Source organism: Misgurnus anguillicaudatus, chromosome 22, assembly GCF_027580225.2.
Source record: "Misgurnus anguillicaudatus chromosome 22, ASM2758022v2, whole genome shotgun sequence".
In the NCBI taxonomy this organism is placed as follows: Eukaryota; Metazoa; Chordata; class Actinopteri; order Cypriniformes; family Cobitidae; genus Misgurnus; species Misgurnus anguillicaudatus.
In genome coordinates this window covers 51,175,314-51,196,351 of record NC_073358.2, presented here as the reverse complement: position 1 = coordinate 51,196,351, position 21,038 = coordinate 51,175,314, and the positions used below count along the sequence as shown (strand labels likewise).

Sequence of the window (21,038 nt, the reverse complement as noted above, 5' to 3'; positions counted from 1 at the left end):
GTAATGACCAATGATAAAACGATTACAATGATTCAGTTTGATTGGTTTGGTTCACAACCCATAAGTTAGATGCCATAAAATCAAAATAAGAATCCGCCCCCAAAAAAGAAGTTTGGTTGTTTTGCGTTGGTAAAATGTGCGTCTGCCCAGATGATGATGATGTGAGGTACCACAGACCATAAGCTCTAAGAGCTGCAGAGGTTTTAGTTAAGGTTTGTAGTTTTTCAGAAAATGCTCAAAGATCGAAACACCAGTTAACGATTGTAACATGTATCCTAATCAAGCTCACTAAACAGGAGACAAAATGACACAAAGCTGTCAAAATAGGAGGCTGCCTACAGTTTATCAGACTAACCAGTAGGTGGCGTAAAGTCATTGTCTATCATTTAATGACTTAAGGGCACCTATTTCATTGTTAAGAAACAACGTTATTTTGTGTATTTGTTATATTTTGCAAACCGTTAACAGTTAACTAATACACACTTACACACCTAAATTCAAAGTGCTGCAGCAGAAACATGTAGCTTATATGGATTTGGGACAGTTTACGTTGGCAAAAAAAGGAGCACAAAAATAATGCTACAATGTAAATCACTTTTCTCTTCTTGTTTATTTAATTGCTGCTCTGATGTGAAGGAAAGCCTGCAGATCACACAGATCATGCTAACCAAACTTATTAACAACTTTATAATCTAAAGAAACGTGACGTCCTGCATTTATGTGGTAAATTCTTTCAGTGCCCAGGATTTGGTGGCGATCTCCTGTTGGAGCCGTGAGTATTCCTCAGCCAGAGTCTCAAAATCCTTCCCATAGATCTCAAAGGATGCAAGCTTGGACTCCACCGTCTGTTTCTCCATCTCAGAAGATTTCAGCTCTGCATTCAGTTTCTCTCTGAACACAATAATAAATTCATGACATCTCTGGTTTCAGAACAAGTGTAAAGACTTAATTGAACCAGCTCCTCATACAGAGAACACAAACACAAATCTGTACCAGTTAAAGACAAAAAGATTTGCCATTACTATCTATAACATTAACATTTATAAGTCCAGCTTTTATCCAAACCCACAGTGCATGCATCTCTATGTATACTCACCTAAAGGATTATTAGGAACACCTGTTCAATTTCTCATTAATGCAATTTATAGGGGATGTTTTCTTGGCACACTTTAGGCCCCTTATTGCTAATTGGACATCGTATAAATGCCACGGCCTACCTGAGCATTGTTTCTGACCCTGTCCATCTCTTTATGACCACTCTGATGGCTACTTCTATCAGGATAATGCACCATGTCACAAAGCTGGAATCATTTCAAATTGGTTTCCTGAACATGACAATGAGTTCACTGTACTAAAATGGTCCCCACAGTCACCAGATCTCAACCCAATAGAGCATCTTTGGGATGTGGTGGAACTTCATGCCCTGGATGTGCATCCCACAAATCTTCATCAACTGCAAGATGCTATCCTATATCAATATGGGCCAACATTTCTAAAGAATGCTTTTAGCACCTTGTTGAATCAATGCCACGTAGAAACAGGGTTAAACACAGTATTAGTATGGTGTTCCTAATAATCCTTTAGGTGAGTGTATTTCAATAACCTTTCATTTTCTATTATTGCTATAGACCTACTTACATTAAATTACGGTGTTAGATTTAAGGAAGTAGATATGGCAATACATGCCGGTGTGACTCACGTAATTCTTTTATGAGCAGCGATCTTGTCTCTTGTGTAGGTGTCAAGTTGAACTTCAAGCATCTCTGCCCTAGAGGAGGAATCTCATCATTACAGCGATACCAAAACTACACCAATAAATATTAAACCAAAGCAAATACAATCATACCTTATCTTCTGCAAACCAATCTCACATTTGGCTTCAAAGTACTCAATCTTTTTTCTATCCAGTTCTTTCTGAGCTTTCAGTCGGAGATCCAGGATGAGACACTGCAGGATCTTCATACATTTCAGCAGCTCCTGTCAAAGCAAACCGTGATAAATCACTTTTACTGCAACAAGATCCTCAGACTAGATACACAGATGTGCTGTATGTACTGACGGAGAGGTAAGCATGAGTCTGTCGTTGTAGTAATGTGATGTTCTCTCGGTTCTTCTCACTGAGACTCTTCGCTTTCTTCTGTTTACTATCCAACAGCACAGGAAGTTTGGAAAGCTTTACATTTCTGAGACCTTCGCTTTCATTCTCTGAGAGATGAGAAATTAATTTGTCTTCCTATTTAGCATTACATCAAACAATTATAAGAGACATTACACAAATAAAATACAAAATAGGGTGAAAAGAAGATGTGTTTACCGCAGTCAGGCTGATAGTATGACAGTATGTTGATGGTTTTCTTCTTGAGATGCTTCAGCAGTTCTGATGGCAACCTTTGCTTCATTTGTAAAATCTCCTGAAAGTAGAAATATTCAAGAAAAGCTTTAAATATGACACAGTGCATTCATAACCCAGTAAAGGGGCTATATGTTTTCCTTTGTCTTCGGAGTGTTAAAAGCTGTTCGTGCATATAGAAGATCTGGAGAGTCTCAAACCTCTAGAGATATTTTTTCTAAAAGTAAAGGCTCATTCACGCCTTCCTAATAATATGTATATATAATAATTATGGATACATAAATACACAAACATGCATGTATAATTTTAAGAAACACATGTGTGTGTGTGTGTGTATATATTAAGTATTCATATTTACATATCATTACATTATATATAAATATAAAACGTATACACATGTAAATACTTTTTAAGTATATACATGCATATGTATCTATATTATACACATACATATATGATCTAAACAAAAACTTTTATTCTGCAAATGATTCGTTTTTATGTAGCCCTAGTCATATGACCACTTTAAGGGAATGTTTCTGTTTCAACATAAGCTTTATCAACCTATACATATACAATGATTCTGTGGTAATAGACATTTATGTGTTAGTAGAGCTGACTAAACTTGAACTTCGTTATCTTTAAAGATTATTGTATGAAATCTGAATACTTTTATATTTTTAATTCTATCCACTAGGTGTTTGTGATGTGATTGTACCTGTTCATCAGGTAATTGTCTTTTCAATCTGTCCACAGAAAGTGCCAAAACTGTACTGAGATCTTCAATGATATCTGAGCTGCTGTTCAAAAGTCTGCTGCATTGCCCCACCAACATACACTGTTCCAATGTGCTGTAAAACTGCAGAAAATAAACACACACATCATGCAAAATAGACAATATACTAATTTATGTACAAATCATGAGCTTTAACAGATTATGAGCATTGTACTACTAACACTACTAATATATGGTGTGTGTTGCAGAATAACATAGTAAACATTAATATTCTTTGACAAATTTCTTTATTCTCTTGTACAGCAGTATTTTTTTATGGTTCATCTCACCTTCTCTTCCTCTGGTGGAGTGCTGGAGTTTCTACTGAAGCGATTCTCCTGAAGGATCTCCTGCAGAACTCTGTAAACGCTCTCCACATGAAGCCAACCCAACCTCTGGGTGTGCACCTCACGCTCAGCCTGCAGGGTTTATGAGCTCAGATTTATTGAGAAGCTACATAGCTCAGCGTTAGTAGTGCAAAAGGTCACGTGTTCGAACACAGGAAACACACTTAGTGATAAAAATGTATACCTTGAGATCAGTGGCGGCCGGTGACTTTTTTTTGAGGGCGAACAATGCGAAGCTCATCACAACATGTATTTAGCCCGTCATGTTTGTGGTTCGTCATTTCAAAATATGTGTTGGGCCCATCATGTTAACCATGTGCATCATACGTCTTGTCAAAATAAGTGCCTGCCGCACACGCGTCTAAAGAGTTTATGATAAAAGAGAAGCTCGTATTTGCCAAATACTTGAATAATCTCTTGTGTAATCAGAGTTTAGTGTTAAGTGAGGGTTTTGCAAGTATTTCGTGAATGTGAGCGTCTCTTTTATCACAAACCGCTTCGACACGTGTGAAGCAGGCACGTATTTTGACAAGACGCACACGCGACACTCCAAACACACGTTTTGAGTTTGCGCCCCTCAGAAGAGAAGTCACCGGCCGCCACTGCTTGAGATGTAAGTCACTTTGGATAAAAGCATCTGTCAAAAGCATAAATGTAATAAAAATAAGAGGACACAAAATATATGCTTTTGAAAATTCAGAAGTTGGAATAAACTGCACAGAGAAACAAAAATGATCATTTAATACAGCATCAAAATATAAACATGACATTGATAGAAGAACAAAGTGGAATTAGGTTTGCCAATCCGTACCGATTTTTCCCAAATATCTCCTGTTTCAGAGATGGTACACACTTTCATTTACTGCTTATAAAGTATGAATGCATTTATTGGGGTCTGACCTTCTCAAGATCTTTCTTCAGGTGCTGCGTGAGTCCAGTTCGGTCTACATGCTGGGACAGAGTGGCTAGTAATTTACACAGCAAAGGATTCTGGATCAAATCCTCTTCTGTCATCTGACACAGAGGGAATGCTGCTAAAACTACAGACACAACACACATGATATAAGAGTTACATTTAAATTAACAATAGTGGTCAATGCATGACATAACACAGTAAAACATGGTAAACTCAAACCTTCTTGATGTAAGCTGTCTCCTTTACCCAGAGTGGAGAACAGCACTGAATCGCTGCTATGAGACATGACGGTATCGTGTAAAAAGAAACATTAGCACAATATAAAAAAAGATAAATGTATTCCGTTGTAATATAACATTTTAAATGAATCTATTATCTTAAATTATTTTTTAAATGTTTTTTACCTTGATGATTGGCGTGTCACTCTTATTAAATTCTCAACTACTGAGGTACAGTAGCTGATTTTGTTTATTGACATTCGCTCTTCGTTTTTACCGCCAGGACGTTTGAGTGATCCGCTGCGCATGCGTGATATTCAGCCTGATGATTGGTCCAATGTTCTTCTTCATTTATATTTAACAGCGCTTGGCAAACCAGCTTTTGGTGTATTTCCGCCACCTACTGGGGTGAAGTGTAAATACCTAGGATGTTGGAAAGGAAAATACTACAATCTACAAAAAACAAAAAAGGAAATCTAATTGAATAAATCCCTCACATTCTGTGTATCAAAGTGTATCTTTCAAATACTTTAATAATATACGGTATACAAATTATTTCTGTGCACTCTGAAATAAATATTTAATTGCTAATTAAACTTTCAATTCATTTAGTTCTTCCTTTAGTACTATGGTGTATATAGTAAAAACTATGGTAAGACAAGTGATACATGTTCAGACAGTTTTTTATTAGAAAATAAATAAACACCATTACGGGAAAACAGGCATCAAAGACAGAAACTCCAAAAAGTTGAAGGAATAAAAATTAAATAAACTGAAGACATGCACAAAAAGCCAAATACGGACGGGTAGTAGTTTACAATATAATGTACCTTTGACATTTTTCACAACATTAAGAGACTTCATTAAAAGAGTACTTTCTCTTAAAGGGGACATATCATGAAAATCTGACTTTTTCATGTTTAAGTGCTATAATTGGGTCCCCAGTGCTTCTATCAACCTAGAAAATGTTTAAAAGAACAACACAGTAACTTAGTTTTGGTAAACTATTCTCTGCAAGCATGTGAAAAAATAGGTTATTGAAATTTGGCTCCCCTTGTCATGTCAGAAGGGGACAAAACCGTCCCTTAATTAGTACATTTTTATTACAAATGTTTTTACCAATTATAAGGAAATTACAATCTTTATTATTGACATTACATAATGCTGCTCATTTAGTTAATAAGCCCAGAAGAAATGGCTTTGATTACTGCAGAAAATTATTTAAATTTTATAGGAAAATTAAACCTCGACAAAAAAGGAATTTAATGAGTATATTTTATTAATTTATTAAATCGTTATTTAAAAAAAAAAATTTCTGTGAGGAGAAAAATGTAGCACAAAGCACAGTTTCCAGGCTTGCTCATAAAAATTTTGTATTTTAAGATTAAACATCAATAATTTATTATAATTCTGGATGACAGTGCAGTGAACTTTAATATGAAATTTGTACTAAATGATAAAAGTATATAAAATATATTAAATTATATATAAAAAAGTGAAACTGTCTTTTAATCAATGCATGTCTTGACTGAGTGGTTTATTTATTTATTTCGTGAGGAATTGGCCAAATATCTCTCAAAAGTACCAAGGAGGATGTTTTACTTTTTTTTACTACAAGATATTTTGAAAATATTTGGCAAACCTGCACGGTCGCACGAGCGCACACGCGAGTTCAGATCATCTGATGACGTGGTGGTGCCGTTCGCTCAGCTGCGCGAGAGGATGGCTGACCAGAGCAGGCAAATCAAACTCGCTGCAGCCAAGAAAAAGGTACATTTACACATCTTTCTTTTAGTAATTGTTTCTTCAATAACTATTTATTGTGAATAAATGCCGTTGGAGCGTTTGCGCTTTATATGTCATCGTGACATTCCACGTCTACCGGCCCCTCTGTGAGCCTGTATCCGGTTGCCAGCACTTCCTAGCCGGGCGCGGCGTTCAGGAAAACTCGTGGATTAAATTGAGCCTGCGCGTCTCAGTCAATATAAACTCATTAAAACAGAATCTGTCCCTGTATTCTTATCGGAAAGTTGTGTTTTTAATAATTATTACATGTCGGAAATGTGATCTGATGTTTATTAGTGCCTGTGAGTGGACGGGTGACAGTTAGCTTAGCATGCTAATGTTATTAGCATGTCTTTGGCGTCAGTTTTAATCAACTTAAAATAAATAAAAATCAACGTATGTAATGTAACAAAATATACTGGTCAGTTATTTGATGTTTTGGTTTTGTTCGTGACTTTATCCTGTTAGCTTAGTTAGTGTTAGCTCGCTTGCTAACTGCTAGTTAAATGCCAAAGAGTGACAGCACCAACTAAACAGCTGGTTGATTGACTTATACTTCACATGTTGTTATTTATTTGGCCTCTTTGTTTCCTCATAGTGATCTAAAGCTACTTGATACAGAGTTATTTAATACAGATGTACATTTAATATAATTTTAGGTAATTATCACAGTTCTTGATCGGTATGAGGTCAACTGGCTGTGTTCCAAATCATCACAGTTGTCTAGTCAAACAGCATTTTTGGAAATCATAGTATGTTCAAACTGTCTGTAGTAGGATAGTCTGTTTATGTTTTATGTCTGTAACTTTTATAACGTAACCTAAAAAAAGTAATCTAAGCTGTTTGTTTGTTAGTTACCTAACTGACAATAAATGCAGTCTAGATGTGCATCTTACTGAATATCTTAAATGTGCAAATGCATTTATGAGCAACAATGCACAAAAGTATTGATTAGGTAGGCAGCTCACTTATTGTCCAAAATGCTCTCTCGTTATGTAGTTCACTATATAGACAGCTTGCTGAATAGTTACTGTTTACAATTCAAAACTCCACCATTGTCTTACATTGTGTGTTTGTGTGTGTGTGTATGAGGCCAGGAATGGCAACACTTAGATTAATGCTGGAATTTCAGTCATGACACAGCCGTGCGTCTCATGACTGCTGATTTACACTTGTCTGTCCTCACAGCTGGGGCGAACAGTTGTTCAGGGTCCAAACCCAGGACTGCATGCTCTGCATGTTTATAGATGATCTGGTCTGCTAGTATTGTGTTTTCCATTTGACAGCATTAGGGGATAAAACATTACCGGATATAGTGTCTTGATATCTTTTCGCCGTCGTCTTGTCTTCTGCTTGATATGAGTGACATTTGCTTTGATATTGTTATCTAATGCAATTACATTTTTAAGGGTGACTTAATTTTCCCAAACCTTTTGGGCTTGTTTTTGAAGTTGTTTTCTTTCTGCGCTGAGGCCTTTATTGACGTTTCATGGATGTTAAAGCAGTTAGCTGTAATTGTTGCCAGCTCAAACACAATCAAACATTGGCATTGAACCAGGATAAACCATTCAGCTCTGCTTTTTGTCTTTCTGTAGCTGAAGGAGTTTCAGCAGAAAAGTTCTCCATCCACTGGAAGTGCTGGACCAAAGAAGAAGAGGAAAGTAAAAGGAGGCGATCAGCCAGATTCGACCGCTGATAGACACTCGCCAGACAATGTGAGTCAGGTGGGTAATCGATCAATGCTGCTAATAATCACCTGAACTCTTTTATAACTCTTTTTTATTTTTTACCTTCAAACTAAATGCATATTGACTTTCTCCAAGTTGGCTTTTGATAGATCTGTTATTGCGGCTTACTGCAAAATGGACACAAAAGATTAACCTACAGAAAGTGTTGCTTGTCCACTACTGGACATTGAACTTACATTTTTGCGCTAACTCAAAACTTGCGCACACCAGCTGAATCCTGATGTGAGATTTGAATGTAGCCACCGCTCACGTCCATATTGATAAATGCCAAGTATTGCTTGGAAATGACTGTACGCCCAGTTTTCTGTCATGACTTCTAATAATGAAATCTGAGCTGCCAGTAATCTTGGTGTTGTGAAATGAATAACATTTTCTGATGTTATGAAACAATTTTAATTTTTATTAGAGGGTCTGTTCACAAACAGGTTTGATTATCACATCTTTTGCCAGGGTTTCCCGCAGAAAATGTGTTAGTTAAGGTGGTCAAGGGCCGGGGGCGTGGCAGTCATAGGGGCGGGGCGTACCATCATGATACATTTTTTTTTTAATTTAAAACACTCAAATAAAACATAATTTTAAAGAAACTATGACAGAAAATGAACACATACTAGATTATTAATTAACTAAATGTTTTCATCCTCTAACGAGAATAGCTGCGTGATGAAGTGAAACTAAAAGTTTAACAAACTAAAGCAGATGTTGTAGAACGTCTGGCAAACGATGATAGCGCAAAAATTGTAAAAACTGATTATTTCCCACTATTATTTACATTATCTGACGTACCACGTCTTTATCTTATTTCGGCCGTGTGGCGCGCGTGCACGCTCGAAGTGTGAAGCGTGTCTGCGCTATTCTTCGAGATGTTTTATCAACTGGCTAGTTATCCTCCAGACAGTGACGGTCCGGACCACATCTTTCTCATTTCGGCCGTGTGGCACGCGTGCCTGCTCATGGTGTGAAGTGCGTCCTCGCTATTCTCCGAGATGCACTTGATGGCCTTTTGTGTAGCGAATTATTATTATTTTTTGTACGACCTAGTTAAGGCGGTAGGGTTTACGAGCTTAGGCGGGCCGCCTGAACTGCAAAGTGCTGCGGGAAACCCTGTCATGTTTTGCACAAGTAGGTAGTTAATCTCTGCTAAGTCAGGTGCTACTAATCCTTCACCTTGCTTTTCCTGTTTTCTTGCCATTTTTGTTAATCGCTCTCACTTTGTCCTTTTCTTTCATGGTTTGCCTCTCCTTTCCCGTGTAGATTGAGAATATTCTCAAAGTTATGGTGTCTGATCTTAGTCAGACTAATGGAGTGTCACAGCCTCCATTGGTTAACAATCAGGTGAGCAGCTCTGTGTGTATCCTCTCGTGTCTGTTTTCCTCTGAATTTTTCTTCTGTGTACCTGCACGATTGTAAATGATCACTGGAGCATTCGTGGTTATTCTGAACAGTCACTGAGGCTTTCGGGTTTGTTTTGCAGGTCTCGCTGCATGTTTGCATGATCTCAACAATGCTTGTTGACAACATGAAACGCAAACTGACCTATTTACTTTATTCACATTGCTGGTTATATTGTATCTTCAGAACAATGTGCATATGATGTTTCCCTGTATAAGCTTACATCAAAGTGTAACAACTTGTTCCACCCCTAAAACAACTTTTTGTTCACCGTCTGAAAGGCCTCACAGGCTAAATATAAGTAGTTTCATTAGGAGACTTGACCTTCAGCCTCCGCATCCCAATCAAAAATGTGTATTGTCTCTCAGGATCATATGGATGTGGAGAACCGGGTCTCGCAGGAGCTGGAGGAGCCCGGTGCAGAACCTGTCCAAGACTCATCTGTCTCTAACCTCGCTTATGCTATTAACACTGAGTGTGCCGCTGATAGTGCAGCCCTGCAGGTCTGTCTGTATGTCCATCACCTTGGTTGTGTTGCAAATCTTGTCGGCTGCCTACCTATACAGCATTTTTAAACCTCTCGTTTCATTAGTTTCCATTATTTGCCTACCTCCATTATTTGTTGTCTAGGTAGGCAGTTGTCCATGTTGTATGTACATTTTCATGTCATTGCTGTGTCTTTCTAAAAACCTGTTATCCATGTGTCTCATTAAATTTGGAGCATTGCATCAGTTTTTGTATCATGCAACCATGTCCAGTTTTGCCTATCAAGTTTTTCATTTGTGTTTTTTTTTTAGAGTAACTCAGCAGATGCCAACGGCGATGAACGTCCGCTGGAGGAAAAAAGGTGAATGTTTTCCTCTTATGTCACAGAATGTGTTTGTTTAAACAGTCACACAGTGACTGCCCACTTTTTCAGCAGTATTTTCACACTTATTTTCAGATATTTAGATAGTGTAAGTATTAACTTTGGAATAAAATACAATTTCTTTAACAAAATGTCAGCACATGCACACATAAAAGCTGTGGGTGAGCGAAGATTAACTGCAGTAAATATTAAAGGCGGAGTCCACGATGTTTGAAAGCCAATGTTGATATTTGAAATCACCTAAACAAACACGCCCCTACCCCAATAGAATCTGGACCTTCTGTTGATAGACCCGCCCCACACATACGCAAAGATGTCGGTTAGTAGACACGCCTTACTGCTGATTGGCTATAAGTGTGTTTTGGTAGTCGGCCCGTCTCCTTTTCCAAAGCGTTTTTCAAACATCGTGGACTCCGCCTTTAAGAGTTTCAGGTTTGCATGAAATAGATTTTGTTGCCTTATTGCACAAATGCTTAACGACCTTGGTATAGTTTACTTTTTATGATGCGTACGCTTTTTGTAGAGTGCTCGTGTTGCAAATAAACTGCATAAACAAAACGTACCAGAATGTGACAATGGAGGCCATATCTACACATCCTCATCCCAGGGCGTCAATACTTGACGCACTTGACCATGCGGAGGGTATACGAACTGGGGACTTAAATACTACTACGTCCGTTGCATTCTCTTTCCTATTTTCTAACCATTTTCGCGTCGGTTTAGGGTTAGATTACGCAAAATTAAACAGTGTACCTGAAATTAAACAGTTGTCACCTGGCGTTGGGGTTAGAGTTAGGTTTGGGTAGGGATGTCATTATGTAAATCTAACCCTAAACCGACGCGAAATTATATGAGAAATGAAGGAGGGTTTGGTTGTAGCTGTATACCTTCTAGCCACAACCGAGTTCAGGGAGTACTCTGATTTATACAACTGTACCTAGTACAAAGATGAGTTTTAACTTCTGGCATCACCCCTTTAGACCTAAAAACTTTACAACAACCACGTAGTTCAGGAGAGGTATTGCATGCTAGGGATGGGCGATAAATCGCATGCGATATCATGTGCATCTCGTCAGTAAAGCCGGTTCTTTGATTAGATGTAAATCGCCATCAGCTGCTTTCAGATGGAGCGGTATTTACTACACAGAGTCGTAGTTCATTGACATGCTGGGCCATATCGCATATATATTGCATGTGATACATCCGCGATAATTAATGCGAAATTACCGCGATTGTAAGTGAACCATGGCTTTGTGTAGTAAATGCCGCTCCATCTGAAAGCAGCTGATGGCGATTTAATACTACTACTACTAATAATACCTTACATTTATATAGCGCTTTTCTCAGTACTCAAAGCGCTTTACATATAAATGGGGAAATCTCCTCAACCACCACCAATGTGCAGCATCCACCTGGATGATGCGACGGCAGCCATATTGCGCCAGATCGCCCACCACACTCCAGCTTATTAGTGGAGAGGGGACTGAGGCAATTAGTATGAGGGATGATTAGTAGGCCAATGGGCAAGTTTGGCCAGGATGCCAGGGCACACCCCTACTCTTTTTCGAAGGACATCCTGGGATTTTTTATGACCACAGAGAGTCAGGACCTCGGTTTAACATCTCATCCGAAGGACGATTCTTTTTTTGACAGTATAATGTCCCCGTCACTATACTGGGTTGTTAGGACCCACACAGACCACAGGGTGAGCACCCCCTGCGGGTCTCACTAACACCACTACCAGCAGCAACCTGGTTTTTCCAGGTGGTCTCCCATCCAAGTACTGACCAGTCTTAGCCCTGCTTAGCTTCAGTGGGCAAGCTGTCTTGGGCTACAGGGTGATATGGCTGCTGGACAAATCACCAAACCGGCCATAGCCCATCCCTATTGCATGCTTCCAATGCCTATGTATATGTTGTCTAATTCATGCTATGTTGACCTCTGTGTGTGTATTTTTTGTAGACCTCTGTCATCCACAGAAAGTTTAAGACAGCTTTCCCAGCAGCTTAATGGACTTCTGTCTGAGGTCAGTCGTCTGTCTTTTTTATTTCTCCAACATCAGGTTACATTGACAGCTCACGAAATGTCTATAATGTGACATTTCATTATTAAATATTGATTTAATTTAATTCATTTATGTCGTTTTCATGGACCAATCTCAAGTAGTTCCTCTCAAATGCTCCACATCAATTTACATATTTTGGGGTTTCTTGGGGTATTTTTAGAAGTTTAAGGCATTGCTAGACTAACATCAATAAAGCACTTTAATTCTAAACCGCAATTAACTCTTTCCCTGCCATTGAAGAGTTATCTCGTGAATTAAGAGAAAACGCTTCCCTGCCAATGACGAGTTTTTACGGCAATCCATATTTCTGTTATTATCGACTAGGTAGTGCTTTAAACTTATAAAACACTTAAGCATCCACTGATCCAAAAACAGGAAAAACTGTTTTGTTTTGATCATGGTTTGAATCTGATCTCTTAAAAAATTATCTTAAGCAATTATCTACCTAAAATTTTGTATTTTTGAAGAAACCTACCTGTATTTGAGAGGTGGTAAAAAGAGAACAAATAAAGATTGGATGAAACTGTTTTTTCATTTGATATATTGTATGTTTATATACTTAAAGAAGAAAAATTCTGGACGGCATTAAGATTTTGTGAAAATTTAAAAAAATGCGGTTGCTGGCTGGCAACTTTTTAAAAACGCTGGCGGGGAAAGAGTTAAATTGGAATTAAACCGAATTATAAGGTTATGTCAACATGAATAAATAAATGTTTTAATGCCCTCCTAGAGAATGTTTGTATTTTTCCTTGCTTAAATTGTTTTTTTTTTTGTCTTGGATGCAATCCAGTCAACAACATACATCAATGGGGACAGCGGACCACCAACCGTCAATGAGAAAGAACTGGAGGTCTGTTTATTTTCTTTGATTCATTTAGTCTCCAAATACATTTTAAACCAAAAATGTCAAATTATTTAGCATGATGTAATGCGGTCAGTAGGGGTTACAATTACCACTGTGAGCTTCAATAATCTCTCTGATTTGGGAAACTCTCACTTCAAGCACTTGTGTAATGGAGCGTGCACACCACAGCGTTTATGCCGGTGTTTGTTTTTAGTTGTTTCCAATGAAAGTGCCCCGCTTTTCAAAATCGGCAGCAGCTGGCCGGTTTTGTCCACGCTGAGCCCTGGTTTTTGAAAAGAAAAGTTGAACTTTGAGTGAAATGCTCAGCTCGTCAATGTCACTTCTCACTCGGCTGTCCAATCACAGTGGATGAGGAGCGGGGCAAATATCCTTAACAACCAAACAGCGCATTATTTAACGACTGACAAACAAATCAGAATATCATAGTCTACAGTCGGCGTCCGCCTGCCGTTTCAGTCGTGTTTAAACGCTTTGGTGTACACGCCCCTAAGTTCCTAAAGATAAAAGTGGGTGGCAGTAGGAGAGGAGCTGCTGTCTGTCTGACATAAGAGCGTCAATACACTTACAGTAATATCATTGTATGCCTTTGTTGTCTGACCAAAGACCAAATGTAAAGTGTTTATAAAGTTGCTTTTTTCCCCATATCTTTAGTTTAATTGGTTTTGTAGTTATGTAACCCACACTCTCTCACATCCTTGTGTCCTGTAGGAACTGTGCAGTGTGATTTAGATCTCTTGACACACTGAACAAACATCCTGGTTTACTGTTTTTCATTGGTTATCTCAGAGGAGGAAGACATTGTATTTATAATGTGTGTGTATTTGCTAAAGGTTTATATTGTTGACTTTTGGGAGTACACTATAGACATGAGAAAAACCCCAACAAAATACTAGCCTTTCTTGACTTTAAAGGTGCACTGTGTAACTTATAGGAGGATCTATTGACAGAAATTGACTATAAAAACATAATTATATTATCAGTGGTGTATAAAGACCTTACATAATAAACTGCTATGTTTTATTACATTAGAATGAGCTGTTTTTATCTATATACACGACAGGTCCCCTTACATGGAAGTCGCCATTTTGCACCACCATGTTTCTACAGTAGCCCTAAAGTTTTGTCACAATATTGTCTCAGATGGTGACATGTTTGTCCTACCCTAGCTTCCCTATATGCTTTGAAAGGGAAGGGTCTATTGCAGTTCACAACCTCACCACCAGATGCCGCTAAAATCTACACACTGCACCTTTAATATGGATAATTGTGAAAGTATGTGGTGTAAAAGTATAAATATCCCTTATTGTGTTGACGGAAGTGTTATTTTATATAGTACAGATTCTTTGTAAGACACCGCTGTGATACACTTTCACCTCAGCTCGCCTTCATTCAGTTCTCTCTCTCTCTTTCTCTCTGTGCATGCCGGCACGTTAGACTCGCAACCAAGAGCTGGCGGCTGCTCTGGACTCCAGCGCGCTTACAAACGCCCAGCTCACAACCAAACTCGAGACACTGGTAAGAGTGTCTGTTAGACTGTGTGTATATGTGAGATTCAGGGCTGTGTGTCCTTAACATGTTGTCTTGTTAAAGGAGTGGTTCACACAGGACACGTTCTTGAAGTCAAAAACAACTAGAGGACGTCTGTCTGATGCACTAGTTAAAAAAATAATGATTAGTTGAAATATGAGAACGTGTTTTGTGTGATTGACCTCTAACTGCTCGCATACGTTATCACCGAAGGTATTATTACGCACGCATGCATGTGCATGCCATTTAAACAGACACAAGCACATATCTTAATGCAAAATGTTATTGCTTTACTCATCTATTTGTGTTGACTCACCTTTCATGTGCATGTGACTTACAATAACATCTTGTCGTATCACACAATCTAACAAACTAATTGAAAACAATATATATTGTGCGCAAAGTAAGGCTGGGGAAAATATTGATTTTAACGAACCTGCAATTTAACAAAACAACATCGATTCGGAAAATCCTTGACTCGATTATTATCGTTTGTGCTTTAGTTCGGAGGATGTGAATATTATTTGTACTTTCCTTCTCATTCCTAAAGATGTCTTTTTATATGAAATTTCCAGAGAAAACTTTATGGGCCCGTTTTATTTCATGTTTCAAGTTGTTAATGAATTTCACTGTTGCACATTTACATTTTTTTTTACACTTTGTGTGTAATGTATGCACACATTTATAATTTCTTGTTACAGTGTTTGTTAAAAGTAAACAATTGCATGGGTCTAATGTTAATGTGTATTTCAGCGAAACAGCTAATATGTGTGGAACAGCTAGCTATATGGATTTCATGTATGCAAAAATAATTTTTTAAATCAAACCGAAACCATTTAAATAAGAATTGAAACGCCATATTGGTCGCAATACCCATCCCTAGTGTAAAGCATTAGTTGGATAATAGCAGCAATTTAAGTTATACTCTCATGTTTCTTACATTATTTTGTTCAACTTAAGACCTATTCGGACGATTATTGATTCTCATGAGGATGTCTGTATAAATATATTTGCATGCCTCCTCCGCGATAAAACTCATGGATTCGGATAAAGATAACTTTGCGGTGGATGTGAGAGTTCATAATTCGAAACCCCACCCACAATCATTCACATGACCCGGATACTTGATTAAATGTACTGCAAATGGAATAGCCTACTGTTGTGTAATTGAATACATGTTAAAATTGTATTTTGCTTCCACAGAATTAGTAAAGTATAAATTAATACATCAGAATTAGATGGCAATCAGAATGGGATCAATGTCTTAATAATAAGTTGCATGAAATACATTTTGATGTGAGGATTAAACAATATTTCTGGTTTGAGAATTGTTGGAATCAAGTAATCTATACAATATGCAGAATAGGACATTCAAAAAATTACACATTAATTTTTACTCTTAGGAGAAAATCCTCAAAAATATTCATCATGTCAGAATTCATTGTCCATTAAACATATCCTGCTATATTGTATTACATCCTGTGAGAAACCTTTTTTATTCTGTTGATATTTTTGAAAAGGTTTTTAATCAAGTGAATCCAAACATAGCTCTAATATTTTTGTAGGAAATTAATTTTAAATTAAGCTAAATCTTTTCTTGTCTTACTCTATTTACTAACACTTTATTCTCTCCCGGAATATAGCCTTAGAAACTGGTATGGCGTTCAAAGGAAAAGAAAGAAAGAAAATTGTCTTTAGCACTGATAATCGACATTTTAAACATTTTCATGATTTCCTTCTCTTTATTTACATGAGCTCCCACTCGCTGTAGAAGAGAGATGAAAGATTGTGCCCTTACTTCTCATCATTTCAGTTATGAAGATGCTCACACATCTCTTGTGCAGAATAAACGCGAAACACGTGACCATACGGTGCTTTTTAGTGGTCTACAAGTGCAGAAGGACTTTTACATTGATAGACCTTCGGATGGCAATTAAGTTACCCCAAAACACAGATATTGAGAAACGTATGATTTTTTTAAATGAAATTGTGTGATGTTTTCCTAACAGGTCTAATTTCATTTGTATTTAACTCACTAACTTTTTTATTTGCTTACACTTTGGGTGTCAGTTGACTAGCAGAGCATTATTTTAATAAGATGTTGTTTACATTAACAACTTTCTTTATTGTTTTGTGATTTTAGACGAAACAGTCTCAAGAGCTTTCAGACCAGCTGCAGAAGGTACGCAGTGCACAAATATGTAAGGAATATTTGACGCTGGGCCATCTGATTATTCGAAAATAATGCACACATGAGGTGGTAATTCACAGCGCTGGTGTGCATTATTTTCAAATAATTCAAAGTAACGGAGTCAATTATTCCACTTATACCACGGTTACCACAGACATTGCTCTAGTGGTAATTTGATCAGTAAGGTGTGCGTTTATCGAAAAATAATGCATACCTGTGGCTCATTTCTCAACCAATCAGAATAAAGCATTCAACAGCCCCGTGGTATAAGTTTTGATTTTAATAAATACATTTTTTTAAATGAAGGACTCTTATTGTGTCATGTTTTTTTCTCAGGAGCGGAAAGAATTCGGACAGAAGTTTTCTAAGGAGCAGGGCGCCATGCGTGAACAGCTGCAGGTGAGCTAGTGATGCTGTACTGTGATGATTTCTATTTCCTTATAATGATGTAATGGATTTGTTAATCGCAGTAAGGCGTTTACTGGGTAGTAAATCTTAAAGGTGAGAATGTCGGAACCGTAAGCAATTCAGTATTTCGGCTTCAAGGAATTGGTAAATTGAAACAAGATATGATATGAATGTTATGCACCTCGGCTGATTTATCAATGAAATGAAAACAGAACCGATTAAACTAGTTTATTACAAACAGTTTTATAGATTAAATTTTGGGAATTTTAATTTAATATTCATAAGCTAGGGCTGTCAATCAATCTTGTTTTTGTTGTTAATATGATTATTCTCATTTTCATCTATTTTGAATCGGCTGAAATTTGTGTACCGTATTTTCAGGACTATATGTCTGTACGTTAAAGTAATATTATCAGTTATTTAAACTATAAACCATAGCATACAGAACTTACCTGGAAGGTTAAATAGTCTAAATTAACCGAACAAGCCAACTAGCGTAAAGTTCGCAGACTCGTCATTCCGCATCACTGAATCCATTGAATTACATAAATACAGGAGCAGCATATGGCGGACTCTCGCGGCTGTAGACGGTAATGATGTCTCTTGCCTTATAAATGTCAAAATTAATTCATAATTTTTTAATTTTTTTGGGGGGGGGGGTTTGTCTAAGGTTTTAGTTGTTAAAAAAAGATAAAAGATAAATTGAAACTGGAGAACTGTTTCACTTCCTGTTAAATGTAACATCCTTGATTCTCCAATAAAAAGATATATAAATAATAATAATAATAATTTTTTTTTAAATTCATACTCATAATGACTGTAACATGCAGCACCCGCCAGGTTATGAAAAAAAAACATGGCTTATAGTCCAAAAATATGGTATATAACTGCTCCTTTAGCTCAGTTGGTAGATCATTGCATTAGCAGTCCAAAGGCTATGGGTTTGAATCTCAGTCAAAACTCACAGTGATAAAAAATGTATAACATGAATGTAATGTAAGTCAATATTGTACTGGAGTGCGAGCCAAGACATCCAGCTTTATCTGAACTTGGCCTTGACACTCGTTCAAGTGTTTCTGTCTGGACTACAGAACTGCTATGTTACTTTGAATAACAGCGTCTGCCAAATGCGTACATGTAAAATATATTAAAATTCATTCTGTTCAATTTGAATACATTCAGTTGTTCATACAGCAGTTATATATTTGTGAAAATTTTGCATGCACCGACAAATTTCTTTACCGATTACTTTGAATGACATCTACCAATAGCATTGCTGTTTCTAAACAAACAGCTGATGTCTGATAATGAGGGGAAATGCTTTTGTCTAAAATACCATTTATAGGCTGACATATCGGTGCTTTCCTATTAAAAAGGTATAATTATGATAAATTAGTTTTGTAGGATTTCCTTAATCAGTATAAACAAGTCTTGTGTGTGTTATTTTTTTTAGGTTCATATCCAGACTATCGGTATTCTTGTGTCTGAGAAATCTGAGCTCCAGACGGCCTTGTCTTACACACAGCAGGCAGCACGACAGAAGACAGGTGTGTGTGTATGTGAGGAGAGATCTGCTGTGTAAAATGTAAGATATTCGCAATAATTAAAAGCTAATGGTATCATGAAAATGTGTGTTTTTGTGCAGCCGAGGCAGAGGATCTAAGCTCACGACTGCAGGCCAGTAAACAGCGAATCTCTGAGTTGGAGAGGACATTATCTACAGTATCCACCCAACAGAAACAGTTCGAGAAGGTACTATGTCCCACATTTGTGCTTTAAATTGACAGAGCGACGCAGCTTGTTTTAAAACAAAATTCGTGTTTTGTTTCTGCAGTACAATAAAGAGCTTGAGAAGGAGAGAGACAGTCTTCGAGTAGAAGCCCTCAGACTGAAGTAAGTTAAGTTTGTTTGCGTTGTGTGTGTGTTTGTTGGGTTAACGGCTGATTTTTGATGTTCTCTTTGGGTTCCTCAGTAAATCGAGTGAGGAGTCCAGACAGCAGATCTCTGAACTGTCCGAGCGGGTCAAGTTAACAGTGAACGAGAACAACACCATGAAACTTGAACTTCAGGATCTCCGGAAACGTCTGGAGATGGCTGACGACATGCTGCAGCAGGTGAAGATACTCTTGCAACGCACACATACTGTAACAACAATTTGTTTCCTGTGATGTGAACCTCTCGGTTTCTTCTCTATGTGAAGTTCTCCAATCATTCTGGACCTACATCAGAACACCAGCAAGTTCAGCTTCTCCTGGAGGAAAAACATCAATTAGAGCAGCACACGGCTCAGGTGTGTGTGTGTGTTCAGAGCCCCTTTAATATTAACATCTGTCATCTTAATGTTGGGACATCATCATTTCCACATCGAATAAATGATTAAAGTATTTTGTGTATGTGTGTGATCAGCTGATGGAGTCAGTAGCTCAGCTGCAGGTGGAGAGAGATCAGTACGCGCTTCAGATACAGGAGGAGGGTCGAGTATGGAAGGATAAAACCGAACAGCTCCTTGCTCAGGTACACTCATATTTATATGTAATATATACTGTATACAACCTCCTGGAGAGTGTTTATAATGCTGGGTGTGTTGTAGGTACGGCTGATGTCTGAAGAAAGGGACAGCACTGCTGCTCACATTAATGAACTGCAAGAGAAGATCTTAGAACTGGAAAATGCTGCAGGTACTACATGTGCCCTTATATACACACTTGCACCCCACATATACCTTGTGATACTTCACATAACCTTATATACACCCTTATGCCCCACATACACCCTGTGTGATACTTCACACGATTTTATTTACACCCCACATACACCCTGTGATACTTTACATAACCTTTTATACACCCAAATGCCCCATTCATACCCTGTGATACTTCACACAACTTTAAATACACCTTTACACCCCACATACACCCTGTGATACTTCACATGATCTTTTATATACCCTTACACCACAAATTAGGGCTGCACGATTAATCGTTTTTGAACCGAAATCGCGATGTGAATGGATGCGATTTTCGAATCGCAAGAGCTGCGATTATTTCGATTTAAAACTATCAAATATAACAATCATCTAGTACGCAGTTTTTGACAGTTCGCTTCATGCGCATTTTACGTTTGATGCAGTTTAAACCAATAGAGGGCATTAACACTGAGGTGCTGACTGAACGTCAGATAACGCCATTGCGCGAGCAGCAGTTCAACTCCTCAACAAAGTGTACGCTCATATGATTTCCGCAATGCGGAAAACACGGACAGAATCGCGAAATGCATACAAATGGAATTAACTGCACAACGCGGAATGTCATGAAGTTGGCAGATTTTGGATTCAGTCATTTTTAAAACCCATTATAACTCATTAACCCGGCAAATGAAAGGACAGAAATGCGCGAAACATTTCCCTTTTGTGTAATGTTGGACTTAAAGAAAGGTGTATATACGTCCGTTTCTCGTCATGCATCGCAAACAATAAGAAGCGCCTCAATCAGACTATAAGCAGCTTTCATTAAAGCCCGGAACACATTAGACGAAAGAGGTACATTATACTTTCTTGCACGCGCACATCTGCGCCGCTTTGAATATTTAC

General features: G+C 37.7%; 3 protein-coding genes across 11 annotated transcripts in view; 1 reads left to right on the top strand and 2 right to left on the bottom strand.

The window, feature by feature from the left end:
- LOC129439572 (HAUS augmin-like complex subunit 4) overlaps nt 1-5,081 on the bottom strand; it is a 40,152-nt gene extending 35,071 nt beyond the window's left edge. Inside the window, exon 1 of the mRNA XM_073860447.1 lies at nt 4,835-5,081. The gene's annotated coding sequence lies outside the window, so the exon portion shown is untranslated. The remainder of the gene's footprint in view (nt 1-4,834) is intronic.
- LOC129439573 (HAUS augmin-like complex subunit 4) lies at nt 592-4,930 on the bottom strand. Its single transcript, XM_073860448.1, has 10 exons — nt 4,791-4,930; nt 4,605-4,680; nt 4,370-4,509; nt 3,413-3,541; nt 3,066-3,206; nt 2,315-2,411; nt 2,060-2,205; nt 1,847-1,977; nt 1,700-1,768; nt 592-891 (listed from the first exon to the last, which is right to left on the bottom strand). The coding sequence occupies exons 2-10, from the start codon at nt 4,669-4,671 to the stop codon at nt 717-719; spliced, it is 1,095 nt and encodes a 364-aa protein (XP_073716549.1). The 5' UTR covers nt 4,672-4,680; nt 4,791-4,930; the 3' UTR covers nt 592-716.
- A 1,136-nt stretch (nt 5,082-6,217) lies between the features above and the next one.
- golga2 (golgin A2) overlaps nt 6,218-21,038 on the top strand; it is a 31,695-nt gene continuing 16,874 nt past the window's right edge. Inside the window, exons 1-17 of one of the 9 annotated variants that reach the window (XM_055198285.2) lie at nt 6,218-6,373; nt 7,984-8,103; nt 9,388-9,468; nt 9,894-10,028; nt 10,323-10,372; nt 12,356-12,419; nt 13,249-13,308; nt 14,758-14,838; nt 16,994-17,032; nt 17,378-17,440; nt 18,903-18,996; nt 19,095-19,201; nt 19,284-19,342; nt 19,422-19,563; nt 19,650-19,739; nt 19,856-19,963; nt 20,040-20,127. In XM_055198285.2, the coding sequence (XP_055054260.2) occupies nt 6,326-6,373; nt 7,984-8,103; nt 9,388-9,468; nt 9,894-10,028; nt 10,323-10,372; nt 12,356-12,419; nt 13,249-13,308; nt 14,758-14,838; nt 16,994-17,032; nt 17,378-17,440; nt 18,903-18,996; nt 19,095-19,201; nt 19,284-19,342; nt 19,422-19,563; nt 19,650-19,739; nt 19,856-19,963; nt 20,040-20,127 (1,429 nt within the window). In that variant the 5' untranslated portion in view covers nt 6,218-6,325. Of the gene's footprint in view, nt 6,374-7,983; nt 8,113-9,387; nt 9,469-9,893; nt 10,029-10,322; nt 10,373-12,355; nt 12,420-13,248; nt 13,309-14,757; nt 14,839-16,993; nt 17,033-17,377; nt 17,441-18,902; nt 18,997-19,094; nt 19,202-19,283; nt 19,343-19,421; nt 19,564-19,649; nt 19,740-19,855; nt 19,964-20,039; nt 20,128-21,038 lie in introns of all 9 variants that reach the window. The other 8 variants (XM_055198284.2, XM_055198288.2, XM_055198291.2 and 5 more) reach the window with 8 other exon arrangements.